Source organism: Myotis daubentonii, chromosome 17 (assembly GCF_963259705.1).
Source record: "Myotis daubentonii chromosome 17, mMyoDau2.1, whole genome shotgun sequence".
Classification (NCBI taxonomy): Eukaryota; Metazoa; Chordata; class Mammalia; order Chiroptera; family Vespertilionidae; genus Myotis; species Myotis daubentonii.
The window spans coordinates 15,385,300-15,403,737 of NC_081856.1; the positions used below are offsets into that span (position 1 = coordinate 15,385,300).

The 18,438-nt window shown below is 39.2% G+C and overlaps 1 protein-coding gene across 1 annotated transcript in view; it reads right to left on the reverse strand.

Moving 5' to 3' along the window:
• Positions 1 to 18,438, reverse strand: part of KCNB2 (potassium voltage-gated channel subfamily B member 2) — a 341,085-nt gene that overhangs the window by 309,078 nt on the left and 13,569 nt on the right. The window contains exon 2 of the mRNA XM_059672889.1: positions 3,450 to 4,130. Coding sequence (XP_059528872.1) covers positions 3,450 to 4,028 — 579 coding nt within the window. The 5' untranslated portion in view covers positions 4,029 to 4,130. The remainder of the gene's footprint in view (positions 1 to 3,449; positions 4,131 to 18,438) is intronic.

The following is an 18,438-nucleotide window of genomic DNA, read 5'->3' on the forward strand; positions in this document are numbered from 1 at the left end:
GACATACAGGGGCAAGTCAAATTCCAGCTCACTGCCCAGGAAACTGGCCGCTGGGTAAGCCCATCTCCTGCCCTTGCATGTTCCCAGGAAAGGCATCCCAGAGCCAGCAATGGCACGTCGTGGCAACCCTGCGATCTGTGCCAGCCCAGTGTAAACTCTGTGCATTACCTCTCCATGAGGGTGTACATACAGTACACACACACACATACACACACAGTCCCAAGGACTGAAGATCCAAGTCTATCTATCACACAGAGATAAACTCCTGTCGCACTGCCACACCATCCCAAACCATAGAAAATTATACACTAACAATTTCTATTAGCCCTGTCATTAATTTGTAAAAAATACAATTATATTCCATGGTATTTTGTGTATATGTAAAAATGTTATTTTGTTTCATGCAGTCATTTCAAATACACTGACCTTTAAACTCTGCTTCAGCATTTTTTTTTAGTTACTAATATGCCACAAAGTTCAATCCATAGAGTGACATCAAGAAGCACGTTCTGTAAGAGCCAAATTGTTATTGTCAAAGATCACAGCCAAAGCCAGAGGATGACAGGTCAATGGGCCCCGCAGTAACTTTGGGTATCACAGCAGACGCACACAGCGTGGCTGAAGAATTACTGCTTAATTGATTACTGAGTATTCATTCCATGTTAATGAATAGCTATTTTATCCTATTGTGGAATATTTGATAGAAAACATGACGTTTTTCCTTCTATGCTAGGGAACTGACAAGTAATCTCATAACTTTTATTCTTTATTACAGAGATATTATAAATTATAAAATATAGACAAACCAAAAGAAAAATAAACAAATATTTTCAAGGATATGAAATCCTTGTTTAAGCTAAAAGAATGTATTTTTAAATTCTGGAGAGAAGGGAGCGTCTTTCTGCCTGTGTATTTTAATGTCTGCAGTGCACAGAGAACATTCCATATATTTTCAACTGAATTACCAAACTGGATGAACAATAATTGAAAAGGCAAAACGAACAATATTCTTCTCCAATCTTACCTCCTAAGCAAGTTAGGAAAATACAGAGATTACAAATATCCCAACACATGAGCTTCATAAGCATATGATCCTGATGTGGCCATATTATTAATAGCAAGGGCTAGAGTATCATCCCACTGCAGCTTTAACAAAATAATTATTTCAATTGTTCCTAAGTTGTAAAAATACTAATCGTACAAACCTTGCATTAGCACCCCCACCACCAAGGATTATTCTGGAGAAACACCAAGTTATGGACTTGAGAAGAGTACAGGAAAAGGTAGTGGTTCAGAGAAGGCACCATACAGAGCTGTTTTCCAAAGGTTCCAAGCCGCAGACAAATGAACAATGCCTTCACTGAGCGCCATATAATCAAATGTAAAGAATTTCCACAATATTTCACCATTCCAACAGAGAGGAAAATGCAGACACTCAAACAAACAAACACAGACCCTTTATGAAAACTTAGTAAAGACTCTACTTAGGTTAGCAAAGATTTGCTTAGCTCGATTAATAATTTGGAAACAACTTTATTATTTATAACTGCATAAAAATTTCCAACCCAGTGGCCTTAGCTTCTGTGTGTAGTTTGAGAATAAGTGTCTTCTCTGTGCATACATAATTTGAAGGAAGTTTAAGCAATCTAGCTGATACACGGGGGAATATAATAATATATTGTAATAACCCATTATCAACATTACCTTCTTAGATATTAAGAGAAGGCTGCTGCTTCTAAAATTTGGAGATTTAATGAACTGCCCCATCTGGGAAAGAAAGTTATTGACCCTATTCCATCTTTACTAGAAATTCTTCAGAAAAAAATATGCGTATATTTAAAAAATTTTTCTATAGCAGTACTTAATTTTAGATATGTGTTAATAATGCTGTTATAAGCAAATAAACTGCATTAAACTTTCAAATTTTCTTTGATTTAACTGCATATTTTCACATAATTGGCTAACTCCCTCTGGAACAGTTGGTGGAATGATGATTTATCCCTCAATTGCCTAAAGACTTGCAAGAATTAATTTAACACCCAAAATACTCCCTTAAATCCAGAGCTTATCTCATTCATCTTCAAAATTCACTCCATATTTTTAGGAGTAACTCAAATACATAACTAAACACTTTAAATTGGAAAGAGCAGTAACCTTTAAACCAAACCCCACAGATATAATACATCTATTTCTTTCTACCAGGGAAACAAATGATTCATAACAAACAAACCTTCCATTTGCCGCAAAATGCACATTTCCTCATTAGGTATGACAGAAATACAGTTTATTTCATTTAGTAAAGTAAAATGCCTTTAGAAGTCAACAAGACGCAAAACCAGACATGTCAAATGAGAAATTTTATGGTCATCTATTTCCATTATTTATATGTCGCAGGCTATCATGTGAAATCCCAATTTCAGTCAAAAGGCGCATACAGAATATTATAGTTTTTATTCTTTACTGCTTATAAGAAAGGATAATTGAAGAAACTGTAAGTAATTTAAATAATTCATATGAGGACACACTTTTTTCTTTATTCCATATTCCATTTTCATACAAAATATCAATACTATATTTCTGTAGCTGAAGATGAGTCTTTTGACTTTTTACTCATAATTTATATTGCAATATAAAACTAAGTATATGGGATAAAAATCAGTGTAAACCTCCAAATAAAATTAGATAAACAGAAGCACGCAGTTGAATTAAATTCTGACATTACTGGCAAAAACCAACAACACATTTACTCTGAGATTTGGATGTATGCAGGCACAGTGGAAACATATGGATTTACCTTCATTTTTGGCAAACACTTTATGAGCTCTGGGATACCTCAGTTGTGGAAAGAATTCTACCCCAACAGTCAGAAACATCATTGTCAGAGTAGACTCACAAGGAGAGGTCAATGGGTACATCTGGACAATGACTAGTGCCTTACACGGCTTAATAAGACAGACCTTAGACCTTAGCCCATGTGAGGGGCCGCCAGCCCTCTGAGCTACACGTCCTCTCCTTCCCTGCCTTCTAGAGAACCAGGCCAGGAGGCACCTCCTCCATGCTCAAAGACAACACCTTGCCTTTCCTCAGGATGGAGCCCAGGCCCCAGCTTCTACAAGACTCCCTGCCTGATGGATCTGAGCTAGTGATTTCTCTCGACCTCCAAGACATCAACACACAGCGCAGGGCAACCAGACTCCTCCATTCTCTGTTGCCCAGACTGTTCCGACATAATAACATCTATGAAAGAGTAACGCCATTTGATGGCATTACACAGGCAGAATAATGCTACGTGACTAAATACGATTTTGGAAAGAATTCCTCACCATCTCTGTAGCCATATTTTGTACAGCCTTACCAAGACATCGTCAAGGAAGAAAATCACACCTTCTGGAATGTAGGCAGCACCTTCCCTGACCGCACACCGCGAAGCAACGCCGCGCTTTTCTTACCTTTGCAGCCACCGAGGAGTTGGGCTTCTCCAGCAAGTCCCACAGCTTCTTCCTTTTCTCGGGGCAGCAGGTGTTATCGAATTCTTCTCCCTCCCGCTCTCGCATGGTCTCTGCCTCACGCCTCAGTTCTTCATTCATTTGCTCTTTCTTTTGGTGATACCTGGCTTGGCAACAGGACTCCAGATAGATCTCATCAATGCCCCAGTAATCTAGCTCCTGGCCGAAGGAGAGAGCACACATTTCTTCCATCATATGGAGTTTCCCTGTCCGGTAGAAATTCAAAATGGAAGTGAAGGCGCCTGGATGCCGATCAAAGAAGTACTCATTTTCGTTTAGGTTGTAGTCATCGCACACCTCCAGGAGGCTCTCGTGCGTGTTGCAGTCTCGCAGCTTCCCCAGGCGTGTCCTGGGCAGTCGGTCCAACGTTCTCCACAGGACCTCGTGGTTCAGGCCCCCCACATTGATTTTGACTCTCCGTGAACACGTTTTGCTCCGGACAATGTCCACAGGTTCTGGTGGAAGAGAGAGTGTTGACCTTGAAGTCTTCCTGTTTAACCCCGGGGGAGCCTTTTCTGCCATTTTGAACTGAACAGAGCCGTAGAGACAGAGTCTTCAACACAATGAGCCGTGGAAGGTCAGCTAAAGTGACATCCCTCTGAGGCAGGCATTTCCACGGCCACACTGGAAAAAAACCAACAACCATCTGGTTACTTGCACTTTTCCGAAAGCATGTTCCCTTCTATGGGATCACTCTGTTATTATGCACAACAAGGAGGTATCTTACTAATATGATGTATTTATGGAGATGTGAATCTTTGCTTTAAGATACAAGTCAGGAGAAGACAACAAATGTACTACGCAGAAGAGGCTGTATATTCAAACTAACACATCTATGGGTGGGCAGCTCCCAGATTGGCCACCAAAGACCCCTTTCTCAAGCTCCAGACTAAAATATCCATGTGCTGATCACCTCTTCCTAGATAAACCTTAAACTAAACCACCACACCTCCAACTGGCCACACCAGTTCCCGTTCCTGCTCCACCTAGATTTAGGGCCCTCCGCACCCCCATGCCCAACCACCCAAAATAGAACTCTGAAAAATCCTGATCAATCCATCCATCCACATCCAAATAAGTACTTGGTCTTACTTAACCAACTGTACCTCCTAAATATGCGTAAGCCCTTGCCACCGTTGTCCGGTTCCCATTACCCTTTGAACCATGATGCTGGTTCAAACCCTCAGCATCTCTTGCCGGCATTTTTACATCAGCCTCGTAACTGGATCCCAAACTCTGGTTTTGTCTACCTAAAGCCCATTGTCCACACAGTCACCAGAAAGACCCATTAAGATACAAGCTTGACCTTGCCATGCTTTCAATCCTACAAAGGCTCACTGTTAATAGCAGTGCAGAGTCCAGTTAGCCCTTAGTCCAGTTAAACCTGGCCTACCTCTCCACACTCACCTCTCATCTGTCCCTCATCAGTACATTCCAGCCACTCAAGTGTGTATTTGGTCTTTCTTCATGCTGTGTACTGGAAGAGCCTCCACTTTTCCCACTTCTTTTTGACTAACTGCTGCTTGCTCTTCCAGACTCAGCTCAGACATCACCTCCTCCAGAAACCCTCCATGATATCCCTCCTCTAGGAATTCTCTGTGAATGTCTCTTCTGTTTCATCATACCACTGCAATAACGCCTTTCCCACAGGATGTTGGGTGCTCTTGAAGACAAAGATTATCTTCTCTGTTATTATGTCCTTATCACTGAGCACAGTACCTATATATTGTGAGGGTTTTATAAATGATAAATAATGAATTAATTCTTTGTTTTCAAGCATATGGCTGACAAAAGATCTAGTAGGGCTAATGTATATGGCCAGAAAACACCTAAATGGAATTATTAGGATCAGTTGCCTAAAAAGCAAAGTATCTATGTTTAGGTTTGTGTGGATATAGGATATCAGTGTATATGTGCATATGTCCGTGTGTATATTCTTTTTCTCCACGTCCCTTTTCTCCTTGTACCAATCTTTAAGGCATCGCTGCTCTAACATTCCTTCTTGCTGACCTAGTATTCTTTACTCTGATCTACAGAAGCAAGCCATCTTCTTATGTGATCTCCCCCTATAATGTTTTTGCTGAGATTCACAGAACTTCAAGAAATTCATCCAAAGCACCACTTTTAATGAAAACACCACGTTTCACACAGTAAATGGTTTGTACCAGTGACTGTTAACCGTGTGCTGCAAGAATTTTTTAAACATGCAACACCTGACTATTTAGTCAGGAACACTCACCTCTTTTTCCTTAGATTGTTAAATTTTAAAAAAATGACAACAGCCAATACGACAATAGTCATCCAGTGTGAATGAATCAAAATTACACCTTTTTTTTTTTCTGTCATAGCAGCAGAAACTACAATATCTTTTTTGGTGTGCAGCAGGATTTTAGTAATTAGTTTATGTGCCATGAGATGAAAAAGGTTGAAAATCACTGGCTTATAATTATAAGGACCTCTTAGATTTAAGAGGTCCTTATAATTAAAACTCTCTTTTAAGATACACACCAATTTCTGCATGTCTCTGATTTTTCCACTCCTATAAGTTAAAATTATTTCTCCATTTGGAAGCCAAATATCCTCTCAAATGAAAATAAGTCAAATTTATGAGAAAAATATAGATGGACTATATAAGACGAATTTCAAATATAGCCAATAAGCACACTTGAATTGGGAGTTTTTCACAGAAATATTTTAAGCATATACATTCACACGTCATCGCAGACAGAAAAGCCTATTTTTACAAAATAAAGAAGAGTTACAATCATTGAGCAACTTAAATTCTCTGAGCCTCAATTTAGAAAATGAGGATAATAGTATCTACTTTAGAGGCAATATTCTGACGATTAAATGAGAAAGTTTATGTGCTGTGTTCACCCCATGGAAGTATATCTGAGTAGAATAAGAAAATACTTTTTCTCCTCAGTTTGGTTTCCAATTACTGAAAGAAAACTAAGATGAAAAGGTATACCAGTGTCTAGTAAATAAATGGTAGCATTAAATTTTTTTCCTTATGCATATGATCTGTCTTCTCAAGTGCATTATGAGCCTCTAAGGCCAAGAATTGTTATTCCCACCTTTTCTGTACTGAGCATTGTGCCCACACAAAATAGACACCTCATAGCATGCATCTCCGATGCCACTGATCCCTGTGTCCAAACCTTGTATTCAGGTGACAATGTACGATGTGTACATAAAAACAAAATTGAGCGGCAATGGTAAGGTCAGGCAAAAATAATGAAAATATTAGAGATGAGGAAATTCCAGGGATGAATCTGAAAATCTCTCCTCCATTAAACAACTAGATTGTAAGTGCAGTAACATTTATGCAAATTATATGAACTGTCCATATGAATAATAAATAGGAAGGCGAATCCACTTTTGGCTACAAATAAACATAAAATGAATGTACTCTCTCTGGAATATCACATGTCACACTGATGTGAATAACATAAATGGTTTTTCAACTGATTATAATATCAGATGAGAGGCTTTCCAGAAAGAGCGAGAACAAATTCCAATGTGACATGAACATCTCATGTTTGTGGTCAAGGGCTTAGTGTGACTTTCTTTCTTGTAAATGTCATCACTAAAAGCATAAATGCTATGTCACCGTCACTGGTAGGTCACCCTTTGTCTTAAATAGTTTCAAAATTGACTTAGAGTGACTTTTCCTTTCTGTAGAGTATGTGTCTCAAATGAGGAGAGGTCATAAGAGTTAAATTTCAAAATATCTTCTTTACTGATCAAGAACTTGCTATTCTAAGAAATCCAGTGTTGATTACAAACCCCACAGTAAAAGACAGACTGAAATGCAATGCCCTTTCTTCAAAGCAAGGGGAGAGAAACTCGGAGAGGGAGGATGTGGCCTGTCGATTTGATTTTCTGAAGATCTAAAGACGATGCGCTCCGATGGTTTCTGTGGCTAACATTTTTTGATTCTCCCTTGGCAGAATGCTCTGCCTGATACCTGATAAGAAGTGAGGGCTCAAAGGCACAAGTTCCTGAGCAGGTGAAGAGCTGTAAACAGCGCACAGCACCAGCCCTGATCAGCAATCTAAACTCACGGGGCCTTTCTGTCTCCCTGCCTGTCATTATCCTCCCTTCTCGCTCTTCCTCTGGGGTTTTTCTCTCCCAGCGTGCCCTATCTCTATCTCCCCACACACTGCTTATCTTTCTTCCGTGCCTCTCCTTCTCTTCCTAGCCAGTTCCCTAGATCTTTCTATCCTCAGAGCCTCTTAACCAACCACAAAACCAAACTTTGTATTTTCAAACTTGTTCATACCTCATAAAGTTCCCTAGATCCTTATGATGAAAACCTCCTGAGCTGAAAATGCCATGTCTCTCTCCAGGAGAAGAGAGAAACATCTACACTGAGGTTTTTTTTATATATATAAGATAACAAAAGGGGGCGCTGCTCTGAGGCCCAGGACCCCGGGTCCAGGTGGGCTGACCTGCATCTCTGTCTCCTTTATGAACGACTTCAGTTTCCTCACCCATTAAACAGTGGCATTCCCATGCCTACAATTCTTTGCTCTCCTATGACTCTGTGGCCTTTACCACCCTGTCCCTCCAATCATTATCCTCACTTAGGTAGACATGAGCACCATAATATCTCAGAGTCCACAAGAACAACGTTTAGTTTCTGAAGCAAAGGTGGTTTTCATAATTTAAGAACCCTTTGCTACTTGTCAGGGCTTGAAACAGACTATCTTCCGAACATCATAAATTTTCGTTTATTTTACTTAGAGTTTAGTTGGTTTTCTAACTTTTCAGTTTTAGTCTACGTTCATTGTTGGCATACTAATTCTACTTCTAACAATGAATCGGTTGGTTCCTGCTTGGTTAGGGACCATGTCTTGCCACTCCTAAGGGCTTATAAAATTTATGTTTTTAATTTTAGTAATTAAACTGGATATGATGCTATGTTTTCTCACATAAAGTGTTATAAGTGAAACCCCCTAAGAATTAATCATATAATTCAATGTAGCATATATAAGTATAATACAAAATATAATAATTCACTGTGTCACTGTTATGCAACCTTGTAGAATTTATATAAATAGTTATAAACAGAATGCACATTTATAATGTAAAGGGCAAAATCCCAGTTTGTTGATTTATTTCACCTCATTCGATCAATTAAAAGTCAAGCTTGCAACAGTCGGTGGACCCGTGCAAATGAAGTCAACATCCCTTCATTAGGCTGTTAGAGAGGAAAGTGACGCCTTAAACAATAAACAACAACAAACATTCTGATTTTGCACAGCTGCACCGTGCTCCTACCAGCAGCGTGGAATTATGCTGCCACCCATTCAGGGCCCAACCTGACAAAACACAACTTTCTGATCATGGCATGGTAATTACAGCCCGAGACTGCAGGTTTGAAGGGAGTGGGGTGCGGGGGGTAGTGTAGTCTCAAAAATACTACCATTATGTCATATACTTGACACGTCCTTAGAGTGGCTGGGCAGGGTAAGTGTCCTAGAAAGATGAAAAGCGGGTCTTTCTAAAGATCCAAGGGATGCGTAACATTTTGTTTCTCTGTTGCTCCTACACGCCCAGCAGGCATTTGCAAACAGGCAGCTCGGAGACCTTTAAGTCTGCCACTCTGTGCACAGCTCTAAAGCATTTCTTACATGTTCATGTATGGTGTTAAACAGTAAACACATCTTTTTTCCCTAACAGCTGTATCTGTTTCAGAGAGCCACAAAGATTTCTTGCAGTAAGGCACTGTAACTATTAGTTGGAAATATAATCAATCAATGCTTTTAAAAAGACAAATTAGTACTCACCAAAATTTTAAAAAGTACCTCCAGAATTTACGAATGGAAAACCATAGAATTATAACAAGTGAAAAACCAAGCAAAATGATTTGAGAAAGATAGGTAGTGTTTTAAAGTAAGGTCTTGGAAACTTTCAGCTAGCTTACAAAATTCAACAAACCTGCTGCATGACTTTAGAACAGGGCCTGGATAGTACTGTATGGTGCTTACCAGAGGGAAATGGGGTTCAGGGGAGGTGGAATAAATGACTTGGGGTAGTGAACACGCAATACACTATACAAATGATGTATTATAGAATTGTACATCTGAAACCTATATAATTTTATTAACCAATGTCACCCCAATATTTAATTAAAAATATTAATGAACTCCACATTGTTTATTGTTTTTTAATATGTCAATAACTAAAACACTGTCCTTGTCCTTTTTCTGCAATCAAAGGCTGCTAATATCAATCTGTTCCCTGATTTTAGCACAATGGTTTACTCCTTAGTTTTTTTAAAAAAAAATCCAGGACTCTTATCCTTGATATAACCGATGCTTTTTTTAGACACACTCAAACAAAATCCTAAAAGCTCTGCTTTCAGTGGTCAGAGGAAGCGTCGTCGCAGTAAGAGGAGAAGAAGACAGTAAGTAGAATATGGAATATGAGTATCTGCCAATACCATAGGTGCCTCCGAATAACCACATTATAAACAAACTATTTTCTTTAGACACATAATATGATTTTTATTCATCAGAATAGAGAACTATTTAAAGAATTCGATTCTCTATATGTGCTTGCTATAATTACTGAATTAAACACTCAGTTTGCCTTTAGAAAAATGACCTTTAAAAGACTTAGCTGACAAAAAAAGTCCTTTCATACTCTGAAAAATATAATACTGACGTTATAAGGCACCTTAGACCTTTTCTAAACTACCAGGTGTAGTTGTGGCTGGAAACTCTCAGTCTGTTTCAAAACACACTCAAAAAGGCTCAGACTTTTCTGTGAGTGCTCAGCCATTCAGCTGGTGGAAGATTTTCTATTATGGAGGTTCAAGTGCCCTTTACGTTGTGGCCCAAGAAGAGTCCTTTTAAATGTCTCCTTCTGGGAAAGTCTTCCCAGTCACAATGGAGTGAAGGGGTAAATAAAAGTGAAAGGTGATGAGAAAAGTGAAAAAGGCAGCCAAGAGAGAAACTTCGGTGCCGCTGAAATGGATGGGAAGCAGGGCTGTCCGCCCTGGATCTCTATATAAAGAGCCAGGGGCCATAGCAGCCGAACGGACGACCGAACGGACGACCAAACAGGCTGCGTGGGGCAACAAGGCTGGCAGGGGGGTTAGTGAGGGACGACCAAACGACCAAACAGCAGGCTGTGTGGGGCAACCAGGCCAGCAGGGGTGCGGGGGGGACAGTGAGGGGCGATCAAGCCGGCAGGGGTGGCAGTTGGGAGTGACCAGGCCAGCAGTGGGGGCAGTTGGGGGCGACCAGTCTGGCAGAGGGGGGCAATGAGGGGCGACCAGGCTGGCAGGGGGGCAGTTGGGGGCAACCAGGCCTGCAGGGGGGGCAGTAAGGGGTGACCAGGCTGACAGAGGGGGGCTGTTGGAGGTGACCAGACTGGCATGGGGGGCAGTAAGGGGCGACCATGCTGGCGGGGGGAGCAGTTAGGGGTGACCAGGCCAGCAGGTGGGGGACAGTTGGGGTGACCAGGTTGGCAGGCAGAGGCAGTTAGGGGTGATCAGGCTGGCAGGGGGGCCAGTAGGGGTGATCAGGCTGGCAGGCAGGCAGGTGAGCAGTTAGGAGCCAGGGGTCCCAGATTGTGAGAGGATTGTCCGACTGCCGATTTAGGCTTAAATCGGCAGTCAGACATCCCCCAAGGGGTCCCAGATTCGGGAGGGTGCAGGTTGGGCTGAGCGGACCCCCCTCCCCAATTTACAAATTTTTGTGCACTGGGCCTCTAGCTTCTGATAAAAGAAGTCACAAGCTTCACTTGCTATCTGCTGTTCTATGTGGATACCACAGCCTTCTATTTGCATGCTTGACTTAAATTTCATATTCCTCTGGGGATCTTCTGGCATCGGTTAGATTAGGCCTCTATGAAACCAAGTGAAAATGTTCATGGAGTTTCGATAGGATTTGAACATTTTGATACGTTTCTTCAAATAAAATTAGCTTTCAGATCCTGGAATGTTTAGTGGTAAGATTCTTGACAAGGGATGTTTCTCAGTTGAGCTCCATTTAACAGTAAAAATACACTTTCTAATTGAATTCTGTCTCCTCACTTCACCAGAATCAAACACATTACAGGCAATGTGGCTTTCTCAGCTTAAATACTGAGTCTGATTTGAGATTAGTTCCTATGACTTAAACATTACACCATGCTTTACATACCTCCGTGCGTGGAGACTAGAAGCACAGAGCATGGTAGAAGAGACTAGGATCTAATATGGTCAATTTTCTTATTTACAGCTTTCAGAACTGAGCTCCAGTGAGGTCATGTGACTTGACTGACCTCTGGTACTGGCTCAACTTGAACGAGAACCAGATCTCTAGATGCCTATAGAAGTCTCTTTCCATTACACCCCATTTATTATCCTTGCTTTTTACCTTCTAGTCAAAATTTTTAAAAAGCTTTACTTCTTTGTCTATTTCTGTGTCAAAATATTGATTCCAACTATTCTAAGTTGAGATGTGTTATCTCCTATATGCTGTTTGTTTCTCTAAAGGGCAATGGCTGCAGGCAGGCACCTTGACCAGCTGGCTCCGAAGAGAGGTGCCCTTCACAGAATCGCTTTCATGACCTCTACTTCCCTAGTTCTAGTTTTTATGGTAGCCCCCTCTGCTCCTGACCCCTCCAGCCACTTCTGAACCCTGTGCCCCAGCACCAGCAGACCAGGGCTATTTCTTGCAGAAGACCCTCCCATGCTTCCTGCTCTCATGATAAAAACACCATTCAAAGACTGCGAGGTCTGTCCCTACTTATCTCTGACGTTCTATCACGTACCTGCTCCCCCTCTCTAGCTCTCTTTCAGCTTTTTCTTTCTTTCCATGTGCGTAGGGAATCTGTACACCTTCTCTTTCCATCCCTCTTCATGTGTTGCTGTATAGCCTCCCGGTGTCCTTGCTTATACAAAATTCCTCCTGTCTTAGGAACTTATAGATGCCTGGCCGGTGTGGCTCAGTGGTTCAACGGTGACCTATGAACCAGAAGGGCACAATTGATTCCAGATCAGGGGACATGCCCGGGTTGCAGGCTTGATCCCCAGTGTGGGGCATGCAGGAGGCAGCCAACCAATGATTCTCTCTCACCATTGATGTTTCTATCTCTCTCTCCCTCGCCATTCCTCTCTGAATTCAATAAAGATATATTTTTTAAAAGAAGAACTTATATAGTATCAGATGCCTTTTACCTGGAGCACTTGTCACAATAGCAGTTTTATATTTTTGGAGATAAGTATTTTGATTATTTGATTAATATCTAATCTCCCCACTAGACTTTAAGTTTCTTGAGGGCACGGATCACATTTTATCTTATAATTTTATCCTGAGTGCCTGGTATATAATAGACAATAGATATTGAATGAAACTATACCCATTTAACTAATATCTATTTCAACAATACATATTAGTTGAATTAAAAAAGTAAATAAGATTTATATTTTATTTGAAAATCATTTTCCCCCTATTCCACCTACCTCACATTACATGCCACTCCCCAAATCCAGTATGGCTTTCATGTATGAAATGCTCTTTTCCACAATCTCCATCTGATAAACTCTTACTGATTACTCAAGGTCAAGAACAAATATCTTGTCTAGGGAGCATTAATCTCTTCTGCCACAATAGGCTAGAAGTTTGTTCCACCTAGTATAATATGCTTTTCTCATTGTAGCATAACTATTAGCTTAGAATTCTTCCATATTCATTCATTCTGCAAATATTTATGAGGTCTTACTTTGCTAGAGGCAGAGTCTCTGACACCATGGAGCTTGCCTACTAGTGGAGGTAGCAGACATTCAACATACAAACACACGAGCAACTAAGTATGATTGTGACAAAAGCTACAATCAAGAAGGAGGTGGATGTGAGCGCTAACTGAAAACACCTCTTGGCTGTGAGTTCTTAAAGGTGATGAACACATCTTGTCCATACTTGCATCTTTGATACACAAGTACTTAATAAATGTTTGTGGATTACCCAAAAGAATGAGTGGTTGAAAGAATGAGTGCTTTGAATAATGAATTTCAAAGCACTATTATCCTTTTTTGTTGTTGTTGTTAAATGTTTTGGTTAACATAATCAAATGTCAGTTTATTGTAGTGACTTCCAATTTGCTTAGAAGTTTTGCTGGCCCTGATTTGCCTGGGTTTAAATAAAAGCGAGGTTTTCTGGAACTATGTAGGAAGAAGTGATAAATAAGACTCCAATAATTACTGCTGACCCAAAATGGAATATGCTGCTGCCAAAGAGCACTACTGGGCCCAGGAATGTTCTAGCAGAACCCAGGTAACACCTGCCAGTAGGCCCAGAGGCAACTTCTCCTCTGTTGAGAGACTGACGAGATTGCCTCCAAAGCGTCTTCCCACATTGGAATTTTAAGGTTCTATGAGATTTTGGTGTGAATGCTACCCATCCACACATTCCTTTGGAAAGATGATGATGAACAGGAGAAAGTTCAATTTTTGTCAATTTCTTAAAATTTGACAGAAGTGAATTTTCTATTTCTCAGCTTCCACTCATTGTTAGGAAAAACATTCAAGCCAGTGAAGCCAATATAATAGAATTTCTACCAATAAAGGAATAAAGTAAAATATAAGTATCAAAGTTAGTGAATCCAATTGCCATGTGAAGACTTTAAAAGAAAGGCAAACTTGAATCAAAGGAATGACCCTACAGTAATGGAAATACAAGAAGAGAAGTATTTGGGTTGGGAAAATAACAAAGTGAAGGGCAGCAATTTTTTCCAATGCATTCAAAGAATAATATGTAAGCGGCCACATTTTCAGACTCAAAGCAGATTGCTGCCAAAATTCACCCCAGGATGCTCAGCTTAGCCACATCCATGGGTACCTTTCCTGACTGAGCATATTCAAAATAATGTGTTCTGGACTCTAGTATGAAAAAAACAAAAAACAAAACGAAACACAGTTTCTAACAAATCAATGGGATCCTTCATTAATGGAACTAATTTTTAAAAATCAGAATGTGTATGCTTGATTTTTTTTTTTTTTTGCTGCATTAAGGACAAAAGGGAGGAGGTTCACTGAATAGAGACATCCATCTCCACATCATGTCCCTCATGAACAATGTTTTTCATCCACTGTGTCATCAGTGAGGATCATTAAACAACATTTTTTTAAGCAGCCATCTGTGTATGGCACTTTATAAATATTCCTCCCCTCGTCCCTGCCCCCTTCTCAATCTACCATGTGTCTCTGTTGGATAATATGCTTGGGGAGCCACAATGATAATAAATAATAAATGGTAAGAACATTAAGGCAGATGGATGAGATGACCTACTAGCATCTATGAATCTTAGGATATTAAATTTTACTGCTAATAATATAATTTAGCACAATTTGATAAGAAAATATCAAATCAAGCATTTGATGAGGAAAATGAGCTCATCATATTCCATCAACATTTTCTAAAATAAAAATGTGAAAATTAGGGACCACAGATGGGCTGACTGAAGCCCGAGTTCATGTTACTTGTACCAGATGATACAGTCTTGGAATAAATAATTTGAAAAACAGTGTGAAAGAATCATAAAAATCATGACCACAACAGTGAAATAGGCAATGTTACTTTGGACCAAGGGCAAAAATATTCAGAAATAAAGAACAGCTATTGTTTTCATTGAAAGAAGGAGCTTGGTTAAGGATGGAGAAATTGTGGCTGTTTTCCCCTTTTTTCAGTTCTTCTTTAATGTTGATAAACTATTGTTTACTTTTTTCTTCAAGGAAAGGACTCATTCTAGACTTACAGATGGTGATGCCTGAAGCACTCCTTTTCAGCTCTGCAAGCTTCCTGTAGGCAGGATCATCATAAAAGAGCATGTCAGTAAGACATGAGCCAGAGCAATGGGATCCAGATTTTTTATCTAGATTTTATTCCAGCTTAATATCAAAATGTCCATAAGTAGAAATTATAGTTCTTAGAAGATAGGAATATTCTTGGAGTTGTATCTAAAGGAGAGCCAAAGTTATGTTTTGTGTGTGTGAATTTGGTTAATAATATTCATTTTCACCATCTACCACATAAAGAGTGATCAGTATAGCATACAGTGCTTATCCCATTAAATCCTCATAACGAGAATTCTCATTAATTCCCAACCATCATGGGGTCAGTATTTTATCTTTGATTTACAGATAAAGAAACTGAGGTTCAGAAAGGTGAGTTCCTTGCTCAAGATAACACAACTAGCAAGAGCAAGTGCTGGTTCCAATCCAGCATTATCTTAAAGAGCATGTTCTTAACCTCCTAATGCTGGGGATTTTCCTTGAATAGCAAGCAGGCTTCTAGCTGCCTCAAATGATAAATAAATGGAAATATGGGACCAATATTGGGCGATCTTTTTAGCATGTTATAGAAGGAAAGAATGGACCTCAATAATCCTGTGCCATTACATCTATCCCTTGATCTGAGTGGCTTACATAAAACACATTCAAGGTTCTAATTTTTTATGGATAAAGACATAAACAGGTTTGGCAACTGTTTCAGCAATTCTAAGTTTTTTAAAACTAACAAATTTTAGTATCTGACTTTCAAAAGTCACACTATTAATCTCAATATTGGAGATTTATAGTCAAGATAGATGCTTAAATCATATTTTTTTAAATGTTGCAAATATAAAATTCATAGTATTTGAAAGGACAACACTGGTAGATTCAAATGTTCTTCCCAGGAACTAGAAACCACATTTCTTGTTCCTAAACCCATGTTCTTCCCACTAGCCCTTGCCACCTCAGGGCACCAAAAATAAATATAAAATTAGAACGACGAAAGAGAAAAAATGGTGGAGCAAGAGCAGTGGAATTACAGGTATTCCCTGCTTTCCGAAGGTTCGACTTGCAAGCTGCCAGAGCTCGGAACTGTGCTGCGAGCAGCTGTGCTGTATCTCAGTTTATTTTGTGCATTTGTTAGAAAGATATGTCCTAAGGCAATTGCTCCTCCACTTTATGCAATTTCGGATTACAAAGGGTTTCATAGCAATGCCGTACTTTCAGATGTTAGGGGACACCTGTATTTCACATCCTGCTAACCCTATAAATACTGATGAGTTGAGTCTATTAATGATTCCCGCCTGCACCACAATTTGTAGTTTCTACTATTCCAGTAAGGGCCAGAATGGAAAAAGACCATGAACTATAAATAACACATACTGATTTAGAGCCATTATTCCTTTTTCATTCCCTCCCTTCCTTCTAAAACAATGCCTTTCTTGGCTATCATCATACACTGCGTGCACACGATACAAAATTGGGCACCGTAGCTCTTGCTCTCAAGGAAGCTACAGAAATACTACAAAGAATATTATAGAAATTTTTGGATTTGTGAACCTAAGTAGTGTTCTGATCTACACATGCTGCTGTAAAGGAAGAGAGAAGTATAAAATAGCAGCAAATTAAGCAGATGTCTTAATCCGGGGGCCCTGTAGACCATAATCTTCATTTATGGGAACTACAACTTAGCCTTAGATAAGGTCTTAGATAAACTAATGAAATAAGTGAATTAATGAATCAAATGAATTATTTCATTAATTCATCCAAATATATTTATTGAGCACCTACTACATATCAAGCACTAGGTTCCAGATGTTATAAAATGGCTGTAAAAAAAATGGCTCCCTAGATGAGAGGTAACAGTTTTATAATTTTATATTATTATGTTAAATTTGCCTTATTAAATGTAAGATGGTGATGACAATGATGTCCACTCTCAGCTTTCACTGTGTAGCAAAATTACAAAATGTGTTTTTAATGAATATTGCATACTGGTTATGTTTATCTGACTTTTGACTTGAAATTAAAATGGCTTAAATATCATGTAGAAAGTTTTAACTCTAGTAATCCAAAAACACTTTAATCAGAAATCCATTTTATATCTAATTAAAGTACATTGCTGCTTATTTCCCTTCTAACTCTTAAAAAGGTTAGCAGAACAAATTGCTCACTATGTGTTCTGAAGATACCATAATTTAATAACCTAGAAAACTTAAACCAGATTTATTTTCCTGTTCTATAAATAAGGAAATTGAAGTAGCTGATTTTCCTAATTTCTAAGATTCTCAGATTATCTAATGATGTACTTAATTTTTTCATGCTAAAATTCAGTCATAGGCATACCATTGATCTTGAACGTTTCTTAAATTACAAAGCAATCATGGCAGACACACAAATTGTATGAACTGAGTAACCTGAGTCTTGGACTGTTCCTATGGCATCGTGTTTTCCCCCATTTTTAATATGGAGTAGTTGGGTGATCCCTTGTGTTTCTAAACTGCTTGAGGTTGGTCTGAGAGAGCCTGTTTTAACTCCTACCCGAACATATGGCCTCAGAACAGTCTCATAGGGGAAAAGAATCAATCCTACACCAGACCCAAGAAATGATGACCCATCTCCAACTCTGTCTGAGAATCCTAAAATACTCTATAGGAACTCACCAAAGCCCAACTCCAAGGAGGTATGATTAATACTTTTTAACAGTTTAAGAAGGACGGGCGGTGGGGGGTTTACACAAGCACATATACACATACATACAACTTAGGGAAAGTTGTCCATTCTGTTTGAACATTTGATTTTTTTTTTACCTGTAAAATGAAAGGAACACAGTAATAATCTCTAAAATCCCTACCTATTAAATTTATGTTGTCATGTGTTAGCTGCATAAATATTGTCTAAGAGTTCAGATTTGTATTGTCTAATGTGGTACCCTCTAGCTACATGGACCATTTAAATAAATTAAAATAAAATAAAATGGCTTCCTAGATTTTTTTAAAAATGGGGCGAAAACCTTACTATAACGCTCTGCTTTAGCTCTCTCTCTATATTACAAACTGTGTTTATTATGCTGGAAAGCAAGTATTTTGCTGGGCCTGAGTGAAACCAGACACCAAGTTTAATAAGGAGCTTTTTAATAGCTCCTAAGCTTTCTATGTGCGC